This window comes from Typopeltis vanoorti, chromosome 16 (assembly GCF_054136105.1).
Source record: "Typopeltis vanoorti isolate ZY-2024b chromosome 16, IOZ_Tvanoo_1.0, whole genome shotgun sequence".
In the NCBI taxonomy this organism is placed as follows: domain Eukaryota; kingdom Metazoa; phylum Arthropoda; class Arachnida; order Uropygi; family Thelyphonidae; genus Typopeltis; species Typopeltis vanoorti.
This window is the reverse complement of record NC_143564.1, coordinates 62,303,740-62,321,710: the sequence shown is the minus strand read 5'-3', so window position 1 is coordinate 62,321,710 and position 17,971 is coordinate 62,303,740. Positions and strand designations below refer to the sequence as shown.

At 33.6% G+C, this 17,971-nt stretch overlaps 1 protein-coding gene across 1 annotated transcript in view; it reads right to left on the bottom strand.

The window, feature by feature from the left end:
- The window catches only part of LOC150098068 (CCN family member 5-like), a 93,267-nt gene that overhangs the window by 20,325 nt on the left and 54,971 nt on the right, over window positions 1–17,971 (bottom strand). The window contains exons 2-3 of the mRNA XM_090406672.1: window positions 7,228–7,435; window positions 5,252–5,479 (exon numbers count right to left, since the gene is read on the bottom strand). Of these exons, the coding sequence (XP_090262798.1) occupies window positions 5,252–5,479; window positions 7,228–7,435 (436 nt within the window). The remainder of the gene's footprint in view (window positions 1–5,251; window positions 5,480–7,227; window positions 7,436–17,971) is intronic.

The following is a 17,971-nucleotide window of genomic DNA, read 5'->3' as shown; positions in this document are numbered from 1 at the left end:
CACCCTTATGACACAGGCAACCTCACAAATCCTTATATCCTAGGCAAGATTCGCAGCCATTCTGATGAAGCCGAATAGCCTAGAAATTTGAAACAAATAACTACCAAGCTTCTTTGAGTGAGTGAGAGAGAGAGAGAGAGAGAGAGAGAGAGAGAGTAATTGAGCTGTGGTCGAAAACACTTTGAACATATTTTCATCGCTACTGTTAGGATTCGAATTCGGTCTACGGAATCGTCTTGATGTCTTTTTGAAGAACATGCAAGCTTTAAAAAGCATCCGCTTACAGCTACCTAAGAAAAGTTTGGCAAGTGTCGACAGTAGAATAAGCTCTCGCGAAACCTTAACGATATTCTGCTTTAATACGTAATTTCTCACTTTGATTTCTACATACTTTCCTTTGGACCATTTCAGGAAGACGAAATATAAACAGAAAATATGAGAAATAACACTGGAAATTACTACCTTCAAAATCTGATATAATTTAAAATGAAAGCACCTTACAAAGTGAGATCATGAGTTTCTCTTCAGGAGATACGCCAAAACTGTAAACTCAAATCCTTTTTACCTAGAATATTATCAACTTGAAATGAATCTGTTAATTCGTAATCCCATGCATGAATGTAATTTTACCCTCTTCTAAATTTATTTATTTAGCGTATGATGATACAACGGTCTTGAGGTCACGGAGAAGTACGGCACCATCTCAATCCCCCCCCCGCCCATTTTTATCCGGGCTCGGAACCGGCATATAGCTGACGAATCAGGCCTGTGGCTGGATCTTAAGTATTCCTGACTGTAATCCATGATTGCCTACGGGGCCGGTTTGCCTGTTCTGGGAGACGAAAAACCGAAGTAGTTTCCGGGTGTTAAACTCCCCTAACTCTGTATGAGACCAACTAACTCACCTTTAGTCGAAAGAGACCACACAAAGGTTCCTCATATCATGGACGGAAATCGAACTCAGGTCTTTCCTACCAAAGGGCTTCGTCTATACCGACTGAGAGCTACGGAGGCTCCCCCTCTTCTAAAAGAACCCTTTTACTATAGTTCAGTTAAGCACGAACAGTCCAATTAAAATTACCAAGTTATTTATTTTTTAATTTTAATAATTTGCGGCACTTTTCAAATGAATTCATAGTTACTTAATGCTTGGAGGTAACAAACAGGACTTTTGTCCAGGAGAGTTGAAATTTAACACTGTAACACAGCAGAATCGACTGTAGTATATTGAGTGCATGCAATAAATACTGATTTAGAGAGAAGCATCACTTCTTATCCTGCATTGTGCGAATGAATGTAACCTCAACGATGGTGAGAAGCACAAACCGACTTCCTGTAGATTTCTCCTCCTTCCTCTCCAGAAAATAATAGTAATAAGGTTAAAAAGAGGTTTTGTTTTTGCATTGTCGCATTTTTTGTTCCATTTTTGAGAATGAGAATATATTCGAAGATCTATTTTTATCATCGCCTCATTGATTGTACTCTGAAATAGCTTTACATTGATTTCTTTGCTGAAACTTACAATAACCATAAATCAAACACAGTTAGTAATCGGTTTGATGGTTTAATAAACCATCAAAAATGATAAGAGCATGCTAACTGGAATGCAAAACTTCTTAGTTTTTACTTTGTAAACCAATATATATATATATATATATGTGTGTGCGCAATCCTCATAAATAATATAAACGGTTCATAGTTGTAATAATAATAAGAAAGATTATTCATAATTCGCACACCGTAGGATTTGTTTCCTTCCATTAATTGCTTTCTTCCTGCACAAAGGCAAGCAAAACTGGAAGAGAATGTATGCAATTAGCAAACATAACACGTTGACTTGTGGATAAAACAAATAAGATTGTTCAAGGAAGATACTTCATTTCATATTTAGATTGTGTAATTAATTATAGAAAACGCAAATTCTGCAGCAGATGCAATGTTTGCGTAATAATCGTACATTCAGCGACTATTTGGGAGAATTTCTAATGATGAGAAGCTAATAATAAAAATTAATTGATAGCGCCGGGATATCGGGATTATTACTTTACTTTTATAAACAAAACTTGTAGATATTGATTTACAATCTATAAAATAAATGCAATATACAAAATATAGTCTATTTTTGGAAGCGGAAAGATGCATTTTGCATCTGTATGATAATCATACATATCTTTCCAGGAATATAGTTATATCGAGGTTTGTGGATTACTCATTTTATTCCAAATTTCGACCTTAATAGATAGAGAAAATCGTTGAAAATTTCGTTGAGGCACACATCTTAGCTTATTAATAGTTTCATTAATAATCTAAGGTGTTTTTATCAAGACCGTTGTATCGTCACTTTAAGTATGATGAGATGTGAATAATCGATGTGCTTTCCTGTTATCAAGTTAAACACAATTAAGTTCAGTTAGTTGCGCATATCTCAATAAACCAATACATCAAAATGATTAAATTCATCTCAAGAGTATTAGCCCTTCTAAAAGACATTTTACTCAATAATGTTTCGTCATGCATAGGTGCTTACTGATTTACCATTATGTTGTATACAAAATAAACTTGCTTTCTAAGTGGAGTGAAAAGAGTACTTTGCATATTCTACAAACTACGAGACATAACTCATATATAATGATGTCTTATTATATTTTTCTTTCTTATATGGTGGATTAAAGTAAGAAAATCGCTGATGATTTCGTATGACTTCTAAAAAATTTTCTTAATTTGATAGAATGCTTTTATCTGTGAGGTTTACTTTGTGTTTTCATCAATCCACATTACGCAATTCGCATAAAACAAAGTCACCCTAGGTGGATGGAGTTTGATGATATTTGATATTTGAAATGTTTGTTAATATTTTTCAAGAATATTAATTTTGGTTTAAATCAGACATCGTCATTCCAAAACTTTGAGTAAAAATAATTTATTATTAGAGAATCAGAATACACATCTAGAATGCTTCTGTAAGTAATACTCGCTGAGCTACCTGAATCTGCATAGTTTCATTGTGAATGTTTGCTCTTCTCAGTATCATAATACTCATCTTTTTCTTCAGCTTTTGCGCTTGCGTGATGTTAGTTTATTTAGAAGTTTCCTCATCTGTCTTTTATATTTCACTTTGATAGAATTTCCTTTATATTATCTAAGCATTTCCCCATCTAACCCATAACTAAATCCACCCATCCCTATTTTCATCTGATAAGCCTGAAAAAATTTTGTCGTTAGACTTGCCCGTTTCCTGGAAAAAAAAATCCAAAAAAAAAGGAATAAATAAATAAAACGGTAATAACTCTGGAAGGTAATCTTTCAAAAAATATACCTTCTGCCCTAAATCTATATATTGTCATTCCCAATCATTATAGAATCGTGAATTATTCCTTTGTTTCAGTGGCTTCCAACCGAAGATCCTACGCCAGCAAAAGAAGGCAGTCATAATGCTCACTAAAACTGCGTGTGTCATTTCAGTGAATCGATTACAATGAGCTTGAGACTTGATAAATGCGTTCTCCTTGGGGCAAATCTGAAAACTCCTGGAAATCAATATACGAATGCGATGGACTCCATATATACAGATACGGATAAAATACTGGAGGGAAATTATTATAAATTAGAGTGTCGACAAATGATTTTAAACTATGCATATTTAAAGGTGTCAGATACACTGAAAATAAATGGTATTCAGCTGGAGTACAAAATCAGGAAATAAATACCGAAGGCGATGAACAAATCATGCGAAAGAATTATAGGTAGATCCCTAATTCTGTTTCAACACAATGTAAGGTTCTAAGATGATATTGTATAAATCATCAACTGTTTAATAGCACTGTTATGAATAGGACTTAAATAAACTCTTTGCTATAATTTGAGCCATTGCGAAGTAACGCATTTATCGATGAGGTGGGTGACTTCGTATTAAAATTAAGGCCAGGAGAAATGAAAAGACGGCTGTGTAAGTGAATTATGTCGTTGCAAGTGTCTTCTCTCGTTATGTAGCATTCCCACCTCACTTTCAAGAGTGGATTCCGAAATTTTACGGGTGACTTGCCAGCACATTATTCTTTGATTCTTACAAGTGTCTCGTTCCCCGTTTCCAATTACTGTCTATCCCTGACACCATATACATTCTAACTGATGTCATAAATTAAAGCGCCATCGTGAAATTCGTGTGTTTCCTGTTCGGGAATAGTAGTAATCACAATGCTTTATATCATCGGAATGCCTCTACAGCAGACAGGGTTATTGCTTCTTTTTTTCGCTATAAATCATTTCTTTCTCTTTCTCTTCCCCCCCCCCCTCTGTTTAAAATAGTACTCGGTAATGAACTTCTGCATGGCACTTACTGAATCAAAAATATCCTGTCAATATATTTGCCACGGCATTGCGATGATATTCTTTTCTGCAAATAGTAAAAAAAAACTGTTATCAATTTACTGTGTGTGTGTGTGTGTGTGTGTGTGTGTGTGTGTGTGTGTGTGTGTGTGTGTGTGTGTGTGTGTGTGTGTGTGTGTGTGTGTGTGTGTGTGTGTGTGTGTGTGTGTGTGTGTGTGTGTGTGTGTGTGTAGAAGACTACCTCCAATTCTGTATAACACCTCTACCACATTCATCTGGATCACTTCAAGTGAAGATGAATTAGCCGGTTTCGTATTGTATGGCATTCCTCGCAAGCGTTCTAGGGAGGAATACTTCTTAAGAGAAGCTGTCGGAGCCCTAATGGATTCTACAGTAATTTCAATTAAACTGAAACATTCTAATCTTTCTTTAAGGAAATCCCATAATCTATTTCTTGGCTTTCCCCGTGCATGATTTCTTGGGTTTGATAACCAAAAACGCGAGAAAACTTTATAAAGTATTTTGAACTTGGGTTGGCTGATGTTATACGGCAGTGACATGGTTTCCTTTAGGTAAACTTGGTTTTTCATTCTATACATTAAGCAAAAAAGATCAGAGAGCACACTCAATTAAAAGATGTAATATTATTCTGCTTCATATACTTCGTAAAGTTACTTCTCGGTGGTAATTATAATGAGTTTTCCCATATCAAACTAATCTTTATGTTGCATTATTGCAAGTATGATAAATACACCTTTTCTATTAGTTCACAACTGACAGCATGTGAACTATTTAATAAGGAGTTATCCTAAAAGCGTGTCGCATTAGACGTTTAGATCATAATAAAGCCTATATATTTATTGGAATGCAATGTGGAATGCGATGACACTATTTTCTTTACTAAAAGGGTTGGAGTTACACCTACCTGGCTCTTCCGTCGAGTGACACAGCCACTCCCTGCAGCACGCCCCACCAAGAGGCACAAGTTGAGGGTTTCCACATCGACTCGATGGACGGATGCTTTCATGAGGACATAATGAAACGCAACCATACGTGCCATTCTGACAAGTGCATTGTGTCCGGCAGTCCAATTTAAATGTCTCACCATCTCTGAAATCTTGTCCGCCTACGTGGCAACCTTGACCTTCCTTTACTGGAAAGAAAAAGGGAAAGAATCATAAAGGAAAACATGACTTTATTGATAGAAATACTGAAAATATTTATAGACCCAAACGTGTGAAAGGAGATAGCGAGGCAGCGGTATAAAGAGTGTAGTTTAGACTTAATACTCTAAATGACATAGTTCGTTTCAATCTACTTATTTTAGATACATAAATTTAGCTTAATTAGTCTAAAGCAGGACATCAAGTCCTCGTTTAATTTAGAATATTCAAGATGTGATTTTAAAAATGAAAAACTGTGGTTCATCTGTTCCAGTTATTTGTAGAAAACTTAGAGTACATTCAACAGTGAAAACCGTGATAGAAATGTTCCGTGAGGGAGAAAACACATGATAGGTGATGTTGGCAATCTACAAGCAGTCCACGTGGTAGAATTATCCATAAAAATGCTGAGAAAATTAATTATTATGGCTCTCACTACATAATTGTGATCTTCTTGTTTTCTTGTTTTTGCCAAATATTTTTGTTCGTTTAAAGTCGTTTCGGAAACAAAAAGCCTATTGCAGGCTATTCTACTAGGGATTATGTCTAAAATATACTTGATTAGATGATGATTGTTTATTTTTTAAGGTCACGGAAAAATAATTATATCAGGACAAAGATTTATATCAGTAAATTAGTAGAGAATACTCAAAAATGACGCTTAAATGGATTCTGTAAATCCATTATCCCAACTTAATGGTAAACTTTATGTGGCATTGTAGAAATTTCAATATTTTTGGAATCTTAGTATCAAAGGGAAAAGGGAATAACAGTTTGGGGTCAGATTAAAACGGATTTGATATGCATCCAGTAGCCATTTAATGGATCAGTGTCAAGGCAACGAAAAATTCTTACAGTGATATCAAGGAAATTAAGCTAAACACTGAGTCAGAAAAATAGTTTTCCTTCTGTATTATCTCAATGCTGCAGTTTATTTTCTTTAGTAAAACAGCACTTTCACTTCCAGAAAGGAGCTTAGACTAACAGGCAATTTGCAAGGGAAAAAATATCATAACGTCGGAAATCTTCCAAAGTGAAAGTGGCAGCCAACTACATCACATCAATCATATTTAAGGAGTAAAACAGAACGTTGTGGTCCTTCAAGAAAAATCAGCTTCGATACAAATAAGTATGTGTGAGGATGGAGAAGGTAAATTAGTGTACAAGGTTAAGATATGTTGCTCTGTATACAGGTCTGTATAACTTCGAAGTGTGTTGAACATGAAAATAAAAATAGAAGAAATATAGCTCTGTTTTTGTACGTTTAGAAACGAATTCCTGTTATTTGACATCTTTGTTCAGTATGCGAATCAAAATTTATATAATTTGTCATGTATGGTCAAGATGGCGTATACAAGATGGCTGTGTGCGCGCGCAGTTTGTTACTGTTTTCGTTACTGCTTTGTTACAGATTAGTTTTCCATCGAACGATTTCACATTACACAAAACTAGTCATATGAAGAAGAGACAGGATGTATTTGATCCCCTTCAATACACTTGAATAGACTGTTCGAAACGAAAAGAATAATATCTTACACCGAAAAGTAGTTACGAGTCAATTAAGAAATTTACTTGGAATTATTTTTAGCTCGTTTCTGCACCAGTTCATAGTTAATTTTGGAAACCGTTTAATCATTTTTTTTTCTTTCTAAATTTCCGAGCAAGGACATTCAGTATCCGGTTTGTTAATTAATTAGTTTTATCAGTGTTGTAATGAGGCATTCGATTCTCTTCCTACCTTTGCATATTCCTGTTAGTTTACTGATGTGCCGAACACAGTGAAGATTCCTTTGTACATCGCACAGCTGCAAGTGGTCACAGGAGTCACCTTGCTGACGAGCACAGATGACGCAACATCCACATCCGTCTATAATCTTTGGCACACCCTCTGGACATTCCAACTGTTGGGCAAGACAGTTGCATGAGCTGGAACAAAGGCGTCGACTCTATAAAGACAGAAATAATTAGTTGAGGTAAGAAAAGGTAAAGTGTGTGAATGTCGGCATAATTATCATCTCAAAAGATAAATTATGGGTAGATTATGTAAAGAAAAATATCATTACGTCCCTAGCAATTTTCTAACTAAAGTCTTAAGTATTAGGATGCTAATGAAGGAAGACGAAATCTTTCTTTTGAGTCGCTATTGCTTTCAAAGCTAATGACTCGGATAAATTTTCTTTTGGTTCGGAGCGTCATTATTCAAGTGGAGAACATCTGTTTGTCCAATGAGTGTGCCTTACACTAAAGGTAGCAAATGCCCGTATTTAGTCAGACTCTAACTTTGCACTACAGTACTTACAATAAATTTAATCAACAATAATGTTTTCTCTTTGTCATGTGCAGAGACATATAAATGAAGACTCTTTCTCTGTTTTATTGTGGAGGAACCCATTTACAGTTGTGCTATTGAGAATGATTACACTTGAATAAGTTATGTTGGAGTAGTGGTTTCCATCCTGTTTTTTTTTTCCATCGTTGCATACTCAAGTAACACGATTTGAAACGAAACTTCTTACTTTTAATTATTCATGTGTATGTGGGTATGTGTGTGTGCGCGAGCGACGAATGTGGGTCTCTGCTTCCGAAACTTCACATCCGATTTACAGCCTGTTCTAAAATCTAGATTGTTGCCTTAAACATTTGGAATGCTACATTCACTGCAAACCAAAAGAAGTACACAAATGAAGAAATAAATGAATAGGTAAAGCAATAAATACGTCTATCTAAGCGAGTAAGAGATGGTAGATGATGATATTTTGGAAATATTTTGTTCACAAATCACAAGTCCCCTTGCTGATCTAATTGTACATTCGCGCATTATTAAGTCAGCTAAGTTCACTAAAAGCTCTAGAATTTACTTAAACTATCAAGGAAAGATATGAATAATTAATTAACAAACGAATACAAAACTCAGTTTACTAAAAATAACTAATAAAAATAAAGATTCAACTCAAGGAAGTGCACAAATAAGATTAAATTAATTATGAACATTGGGAATACGCAAAGCACGCATACTTTTGTGTAACATGTTTTGTGCCGAAGAAGATTTTATAAAATGCGATGTAACATAAAATATAAAATCTCTTCTGTGGTATTTTTACAGTGTTAATATGCATAAGAAATATAGATTTTTGAGAAACCGAAATGTAATATCCCGGAAATATAAAGAAGTTGTTAAAAATCAGGGGATTCACAACATGAAATACATGACAGTATGAAATATAACAAATAATTTATAAGCAAATAAGAAAATGCGTGAATATTGAAAGCATAAACAACTAAAAAATATGTTAAGATGAAGCCGGTTTGATTCGATTCAATTTGAATTACGAAGAGAAGCTACATCTATGAAAGCAGAGTATTTATGTCTGTGTTCGCCGGCTGGTTTGCTTGTGTCGCAGATTGATTTGTGAGATAAAATGCTTTCATTCCGGTATTAAACTGTTAACTCACAGTTGTTGAAAATGCCTTAAAAAGTAACTCTGATCCTGGAAAAAATGTGAATCCAAGTTTTTCTAACTAAAAGATAAAAGTTAAGATATCCTAATCATCCCACTTTGAAAGCAATCAGAACGGACAATAACGTGAAGAAAATAAAGAGATTGTCTTGGGAAAATGCTTGAAGGTTGATTTGAAAAAGATAGATAAACAAAACCTAAGAAATAAATTGAAATCTTAAGTTTATTCCAAAAGAAAATTAGAAAAAGATTGGGAGTGATAGAGAAAAATTGTAAGAAGTATCTGATGATCCAAAGAGTTAGAGAAAGAAATGATATGAAAATGTAATGAGGTTATCATAATAAAAAGAAAGAAACAACAACTGAAAAATAAATGCGCATGATTTTTTCACTATTAACATCATTATCAACAATTCTCAATCAGTGTGCTTTGATTTAACCACAGTTAAATCGAGACACCTTGATTTAACTGTGCGTAGTTCATCTTGGTAGAAACCATTGAATTCAAAATACGAATTCTATTCAACCCAACAAATATGCACGGAAAAACTTCGAAAATACTCCTCTTGGATTCGTGTGCTATGGATATAAAATGGTGCTTTTTTGCACAGACACAAGTACCTTCTACATCTAAGAGGTTAAGTAGAAAATACGCTAAAAGTTCGTGAAGAGAGCAGAGCTTTAGAAATGGTATTAACAGGTTTATTTATAATAAAATAAACTACTTACAGCAGAGCTCTCCACACCACTGCGCATCGTGTATAATCCCATTTTGCTTTTTTGCTGAGAAAAGTGATTTTTAACAAACAGAACTTTTGAAATCTAGCATTGAAAGCAGAGAGAGAGAGAGAGAGAGAGAGAGAGAGAGAGAGAGAGATCACAACAAAAGGGACTCCAACTTTTAAGCTAGAAGAAACAATGCGTATTTGTCTTGAATGAAAAACATCATAAAATTTCAAAATAAGTTTTGTTTCTTTTCTCAGCGGAATCTAAGATTTTTTCCAAATAGCCATAAAATTGTATGTAGGGCTTGAAGCAAAATACTTCAAACCACTTATTGTTTATTTCTAGGAATATCATTATCAAGAAACTCAATTAATTAAACATACGTGTTTTATTGAAGAAAGAATTCCAAATAGTCTTAAGTACTAATAATAAGTGGGAAATCCGCAAGTTTCTTTCTCGCATGATCTTGCTCTTTCAACAAAAAAGTTCAAACCTTTGCTATTGCTTACCAAAGTTGAGACAAATAGAAAACAATTCAAATAGAAAGCTACTTGTAAGACAGAACAGATTAATGATTTTTGATGAACTCTCGCATGCCGATTAATTACAAACAAGACGTTTAAGGATTTCTTATTCATCCTTTATCTTTGTCTTTATAATGTTTTAAGATGGCTTAAAGATGATAAAGATAATATCGTGTCAGTATGTTCGAATATATTATTGTGATGGTTTACCGAATCAGTTTCGATAACCAAAAGAGAGAGAGAGATTCACAGTTGACGTTTACACTAGATCGTTGTAATAAATGTTTCTCCATATCGCAAAAGAATATCATGCAATTTCTCTCCTGTTAGAGCTCTTAACTGGTGTTACTAGTTACTCTTATTGAAACACCAGTATTGCAGCTACTGTTATAGCAGCTGTTATATATACTATTATTTATAATTTATTGTTTATTATTATATATAACTATTATTTATGCAAAAGAGATACATTTCAATCTGAACCATCAATTTTCTGTTACTTTCAAGTCCAAACATTTCCATGAATCTTTTGGTTATCATACCGTAGGACTTTTCTCTTCTTACTCTGTATATCGCATGACTTTTAGCAGAGCTAAAGCGTGTCCCTTTTCAAGTAAAAAACGTTCTGTTCTCATACAGACTGCACTATTTTCTTTCAAATAGCCATGCAGTACTCTTTGACAAGGGCAGTCTATTTCAGCATTGTAATGTAAAACACAGGCAGAGTATTTGCGCCCCTTGTATTATAACATTTTCAAGATGCTTCAAAGTAGTTGAATTTAATACTGAAGTATTCAGTTTTCGTGAATTAGTTTTCCATAAAAACAACAATCTCGTGTGCACAGTGTTACTGCCTCTGTTTTAAGAGAAAATGATGGAATGCTAATTCGGATCCTTTACACATTAATGTTTGGATTTTCTATTTCAAACACTGCACGGATTTCATATTTAGGTTGTAGCTCCTGTTCAATGATTTACACTAAAGTGTTGCATGTACGCTTATTTAAACTTTACTGTGTTCTGTTAAAGTATTTTACTAGCATGATTCATTAGATCTTTACAAGCTCGTTTGTTTCAGATATTTTCTTCCACCAACTTTTTTACTAATAAATATCTTTAAATAGAAAAAAGTATACAAGTTTTCAAGCATTCGCACTTTTTGTCCACTAGGCCATATGGAAATGCTCAACTCTATGGAAGAAGAGTTATTGACGACTTGCAGAAGAGTTAACCCACAGAGCGTTAACGACATTCTACTGTAGTGTTAATAAAATGAACAATTTGCTCCACGATCTCCGGCCAAGTTTGAATGTACTTCCTGCTGACAGCGCTTTCTCTAATTAAAGACGGAGTGGGATGGGTTTTAAGAGCTGGACGTTCGCATCACGGTAAAGTGCCTAATCTAACTCAATGAAAGGAAATGCGGAGATATTTGAAGCATTCAAAACACTTCACATCGGCTGAAACACAAAGAGACGTGTCGAGAAAGCTCGTTGCGATAAAAATGTTTGTTAGCACCTCACCACTTGGTAGCGGCAACGAAATTAAAGACTCGTAGAAACGATAAAGAAATAATTTACACAGCGAGGCTCGACGCTGTTAATACGAGAGACGCTCAGTTTCGACGGTCTGACAGTTGTTCTATCAGTAGAGATAGTTTAATGGGGTTCTGTCACCGCTCGTGAGGAGCATTGAATGTCAAAATCTAATAACACCGCGGAAGTTTTAGCTCAGCGCAGAAAAAAAAAAAAAGAAAGAAAGAAAGACAGAAATGCTTATTCTGTCGTGACAAGATAGATCTTAATGCTCCTTTCAGAGAAGTTGTTTGATTCTCTTCAGCAATAACCGGAAGGATGCTAAAGAACCACGCCTAGTTCTGCTTCTACTGTTCTACTCTTTCTCTCCACTTTATCCATACCACCTTTCAGAAACACGATTCCCTTTCGATAAAGCATCTAAGACAAACAAGACATTCATCACTGTCGAATGCTTTAATGTCGTTTTCCATGTCGACGCGTGTCTCTGTTACTGCTTCCATTTTTGTGATTCTTTTTTTTTTACACTTCTGTCATTCTATCCAACATGAACTGATTTTTCATTTTTTATTCCTTTGATGAATGCTGAAACTGAAACAATTTTTATCAATTATGAAAATAAATATATTGTAGTACATTAATACCGAAATGATTCAAGGTTAAAGTGTTTATTTAATCGTTAATCAGATTTATTAATTTAAATGAGACTTTTCCTGTACATCATTTAGGTTACTGGCTTCTCACGCGTCAATTAACTGATAGCAACTAAGAAACCGATATCCATCGCCTCATAATTAAAAATGCAATTAATATTAAAATAAAGACAGAAAATTGACAGAATGCCTTATACAGCTTCAACGTCTGCATTATAAATCATATAACTGCTGTTACAGAATATTATGAAAGACAAATTTGTTTCAGATCAAACAGTACGAAGTTTTTTTAGATTAGTGCATCACCAACTCAGAACCCGATATGCCTGATCTTTAGATCGCAATTATTTGAATGACAGTCGCTTATTTTCCTTGAAGTAAAACTGGCGTAAAAAACTTTATAATCAACTAATTTAGCACGAGCGAAAACCCTTCTCAAAGTGTTTCTCTGGTTGTCAATTAGATTAGAACTAAAAATTACACAAAAAAGAGAGAAATTACATTAATGGCGCAACCGACGATATCTCACTCCGTAGACAAACGTAGAAAAGGATGAGAAAGATGTTTCGTTTTTTTTATTCAAAATTTACTGCGAAGTTTTAAAAGTTATTTTTGTGATATGTACATTTCAAGTCTTTCAAACTAATGTGTGTTGTTTCTGTGCTACCTTATCCTTTACAAAAAAAAAAAAAAAAAAAAAGTGGACTTCAAAATATTACTTATTTCTTGGGTTACTGTGTTTCAAAAATCTACACACAAGAACATATAGAGAAACCCCGAATCGCATATATGAGATCACGTACATCACAGTTTCGTAAACGTAAAATAATTATAAATCATTAATAAGAATTTGTATAAGTTTGTAGTATTTTTATAAACTTTTTTTGTAGTAAACTAGCTTAAGAAAAAAATTCAGTTATGTAAAAAAATGGTGGCATCATCATCGTTCACTTCTCTCATAAACCTCAGTGGCACTTCAGGGTAAAGTAACATAGCCTTCCATCCAGCATTTTTAAAGAACGTTTTGGACTTGTTAAATCGATATTACGATTAAAGGAAGCAGAACCTGAACAGTACCTTTCATTATTACGAATACTTCTCAAGAAGTGGCTACTTAACGAAAGATTAATTCATTAAACTTCAGAAATTAAAAATCAAGATGATTCATAGTACGTTTGTAACCTCTTCGAAATGGCGTTTGCTTTCACGGTGATAAACTTTCCTTAAGAAAAACCATTAACTATACCATTTTATTTTGGTTGTAGTCAAGTACTACAGATATTTTTGTTAGGCAGGTCTTTCTTCAGCTTATTCCCGATTTACTTCGAGTGTTTTCGAGGGTTTTTTGTCGGGTTTTTAACTTTGCAACTCAAAAATATCGGCCGCAGAATTCCAATTTGTAAAACATAATATGCACCTGTTAGAATTTAGGCCCATGTGATAGTGGCACTTGTCTTCCGTAACTTCTCTCCCCCCAAAAAAATGCTTTATTCATTGATTGAGCTCACTATCAGTGATCGTTGGAGGGTTTGGACAAAATGTCTATTGATCTTCAAAAAAGAAGCCAGTTAGGGCTAAAGGATCTCTTCCCACTTCTTTTGGGAAATAAATGTTAAAATATTTATTTATTTAAATAAATACAGTTATTAAAATAGGAGCAATAGAATCGGTGTCATTTTATTGCTAATGAATGGTGGTCTACATTAGTAAGCATGTAAAAAACTCCGTGAAAATTCTCAAATTCTGTATGTAGAATAAAGAAGTAATAAATGATTAACTATTTAAATAAGTTTGTAAGCAATTAAAACCAGGGAATTTTACCACACACACACACACATCAACTCGAAAAGTAATCTATATAATAAAATGCTAACAGAGTCCTTAAAACCAGCAAATCACCAGAGTTTAATCAATTTAATGATTTCTTATAAAAATTCCCATAATATATATAAGAAATAATCAAGTATGATTGAACAAATGAAGGCAGAAATGGAGATAACCATTACCTGTATCAATACGAAAATCTTACCTTCAATATGCATCTGCAAAACGTATCAGTAGGGATTACACATCGCAACTGTTGCTCATAAATAAAAAGTTCCTGCTTCATTGTCATTATCATGTGACCATCTGTATTAGTGACGATATCACAATAATAGTGGTTTCCGTGAAATTTTTCAATAATGAGAATTGATAATTATCAATTATATTATCAATGAATTGAATGAATTATAATTCATTCAATTCAAAAGATAATTACAATGCTGAAACGAGCTTTCGCATGTAAAGATAAGGATGTTATTTTGCCTCTTTACAACGTCTTGATAAGACCTCACTTGGACTATTGTGCGCAAGTCTGGTCTCCTGGTTTCCGTTGTGATTCTGATATATTGAAGAGAATGAGAAGGAGAGTGTCAAAAATGATATCAGGATTGGGGAATACTGATTACGAAGACAGACTGTGAATTTGTAGAGTGTAGATACCAGAAAACAGTAGAAAGAGGGGGTGATATGACTGAGACTTACAAACTTCTGAAAGGGACATACAGGATTTCAATTGATGGAATTTTTCAATTTATGGAGAGTGGGGAATGGACGAGAGGGCATCCTTGGAAGCTGAGAATGTATGCCGCTAAGAAGGGGGGTGAGGGCTAGATTTTTCTCTCGGAGGGTGGGCATGATTGGAATGAATTGCCATTGGATGTTGTGAGTTCAAGCAATGCGAATGAATTCAAGAATAAGTATGATAGCTGGTGCGTGTAGTATGTGGCCTCCCTCGATGAGTCCCTGACTTTCTGGAAGTCTCTCTTAGTAATAATAATAATAATTTTTTAATAATAACAATAATAATAATTTATTACATATGATACATACATTACATACATTTGTTTACATATGAAACAACATTGCTTACATTTGTTTACGTATGATACAACATAACATACATTTCTTTACATTTGATACATTCATGTATTCTGATAAAAATAATAATAATTTTTTTCGCAATAATAATTATAATAATTTATAACATATGATACATACATTACATTCTTATCATTACATGTGACATAACATTACATACATTTGTTCATGTGATACGTACATGACATGCATTTCATTACATATGATACATTTATTTATTTTATTTTATTTATTTTATTTATTTATTTTTAATTTTGGATGAGATGAGATGTATTTTCTCAGCTTTCATCATCGAGGCTTATTTGTGAGCTTATCTGAGGATGACACCAGTTATTATTTATTGGTTTCTTTGCTGTGTTGGGAAGCTATGAGACGAAATCTATGTTTAATTGGCTTGATTTCCACTGCAGCCGTTGATTGAGAAATTCGTATAATAATAATAATAATAATAATAATAATAATAATAATAATAATAATAATAATAATAATAATATAGCCAATTCCGATTTTTTGTGAATTCTAGTTCTGGTGTAAAATGTTCCACGGAATTATCAGCAGAAAAGAAACAGAATAAATTTATCTTCCGTGACGATACGATAAATTTATTCTGTTTGAAAAGAAGTAAAGCAGAGAGAAAGCTTTAAAGTATCTTTACAAATGAGAGAACGGTATTCTACCATACCCAGAATTGAAAATTTGTCTAGAATGAATAGTTGTGCTATAAAGAAATAAAATAAAAAAAGAACCGAAAGGGAGAAATTATATTTTAATTCATGAATTTATATTGATCCCCTATACGTGGTTGTCCTGTTCTTGTGATCTATCATCGTGAATTAACTGTTGGAAGAATGCTGATGTAATTCGATATGAAAGATCACAAAGGATAGGACCATATAGGTGATGAGTAGTCTGGCCTAGTGGGATGAGTGGCTAGTGTATTCGCTCTCCAAATAACAGGCTGCAGGTCCGAATCCCGTCGTGAGCGTGGATTTTTGTGATTTTCTCTAGAGAATTTTCCGGACTCTGTAAAAAAATAAAAATAAAATAAAAATACAGCAAATATATAAAATTAATTTTAAAAAAATAGATCGACTCCTTACTCCACCCATTGTACTAATATGCCATGGGTTTACGAGGTCTAAACATAATTAAATTACGTATATATTCATATGTTTTATTGCGGATGTCAGGATTTTAACCAATAACTACATTTTTAGATTATATTCGGAGTAAAAGACATTAAACTCCCTCTCCAAAACATAGCCTTATGTAATATTGTTACTTTTTTTTTACTTGCTCATATTTTCACAAAGTGGACGTCTGTGACGATAATTTCTAAAATTATTGAAGTGTGTATGTGTACATACATACAATTTTCTGCCTATGCAATTACCTATTCGATAATAATATTAAACTCTAATACTCGTCACCTGTACCAATTATCATTCATCGGAAGTCGTTTCATTTTGCAAGGCTATAACGAACAAAATTTGCATTTTCGGGAGTTTCGTTCATGAAAAGGACACTCTCGACTTATCATGAAAAATTTATGGTTGACAAGTGGGAACATTCTGGTCCCAAAGAAACGAGATATTTTAGAGTTAGAGTGAACTAAATGTATCAACTATTCCCACTGGACACATTTGGTATTGAGAGATCTGGTTTCTGTCGACGATAATTATAGAAGGAAAAGTCTTTGTACGAGAAATAATGCACAATTGAAGTTGTATTCATGTAAATTTACTTCATTATTAACCTCTCACAGATAAAATATTTATAAACTGAAATATAATACACTGGTATGCAAAACTTTTTTATGTTTTATGCAGAAGAAGGTTGATTAAATTATAAACTAATATCATCAATGAAAATTTTAACATTGAAAAAATAAAACAGATAATCATTCCTAATCACAATGAATCTGCAGAGACGGAACAAAATTGAATAACGTGCTAAAGGAATAAAAAAAATGAAAACAGTAATTAAACATCAATCACAACTTCTCGAAACCCCAGCATTTTCCATATCAACCGTCCAGCAATGTATAATCAAGAAGACTTAAATTAATAAATAATGGAAACTATGCTAATATCATTAAACAGATGAGAAGTTTCATTCAATTTCAATGTAACTTAGAAGACATCAGGTAATGATATACTGAGGAGCTGAGTATGAGGCACCAAACAGAGTAGTACTAAAGAACCGCCTGCATAAGACGATTCTTTGGTTTATGAAGATCTGAGTTCGAATCCCACATAGAATGTGAGTGGCAATGATAAGAGGGATTTTGAACTGAAGGTAAGTAGCTCCTAAAAACAGGTAGCAGGATGTATCATAAGGGGAAAACATCTTTTTCTCCTCCAGAACCGGAAACACGTAAGGAAGCATGTAATAAGGATGACACCTTTATTCAGATTACGTATATATTAGCCTTTCTAAATGTAAGTAATAATAAGCGGAATTTGTCATAGGCATTAACAATGAATCATAAAACGTGATTGCTAATTCGAAATAAAATTAAAGCTGGATATTCGGATGAGATCTATAGTTATTAGGATTAGTGTAAAAGCATCAAAGGCAATAGAGTATCCCTTTATCTATCAAAAACTAGTGTTCTTAATCGCTTTTTGAGTTTGAAAATAATAAATTCTAGTTTCCTTGAAG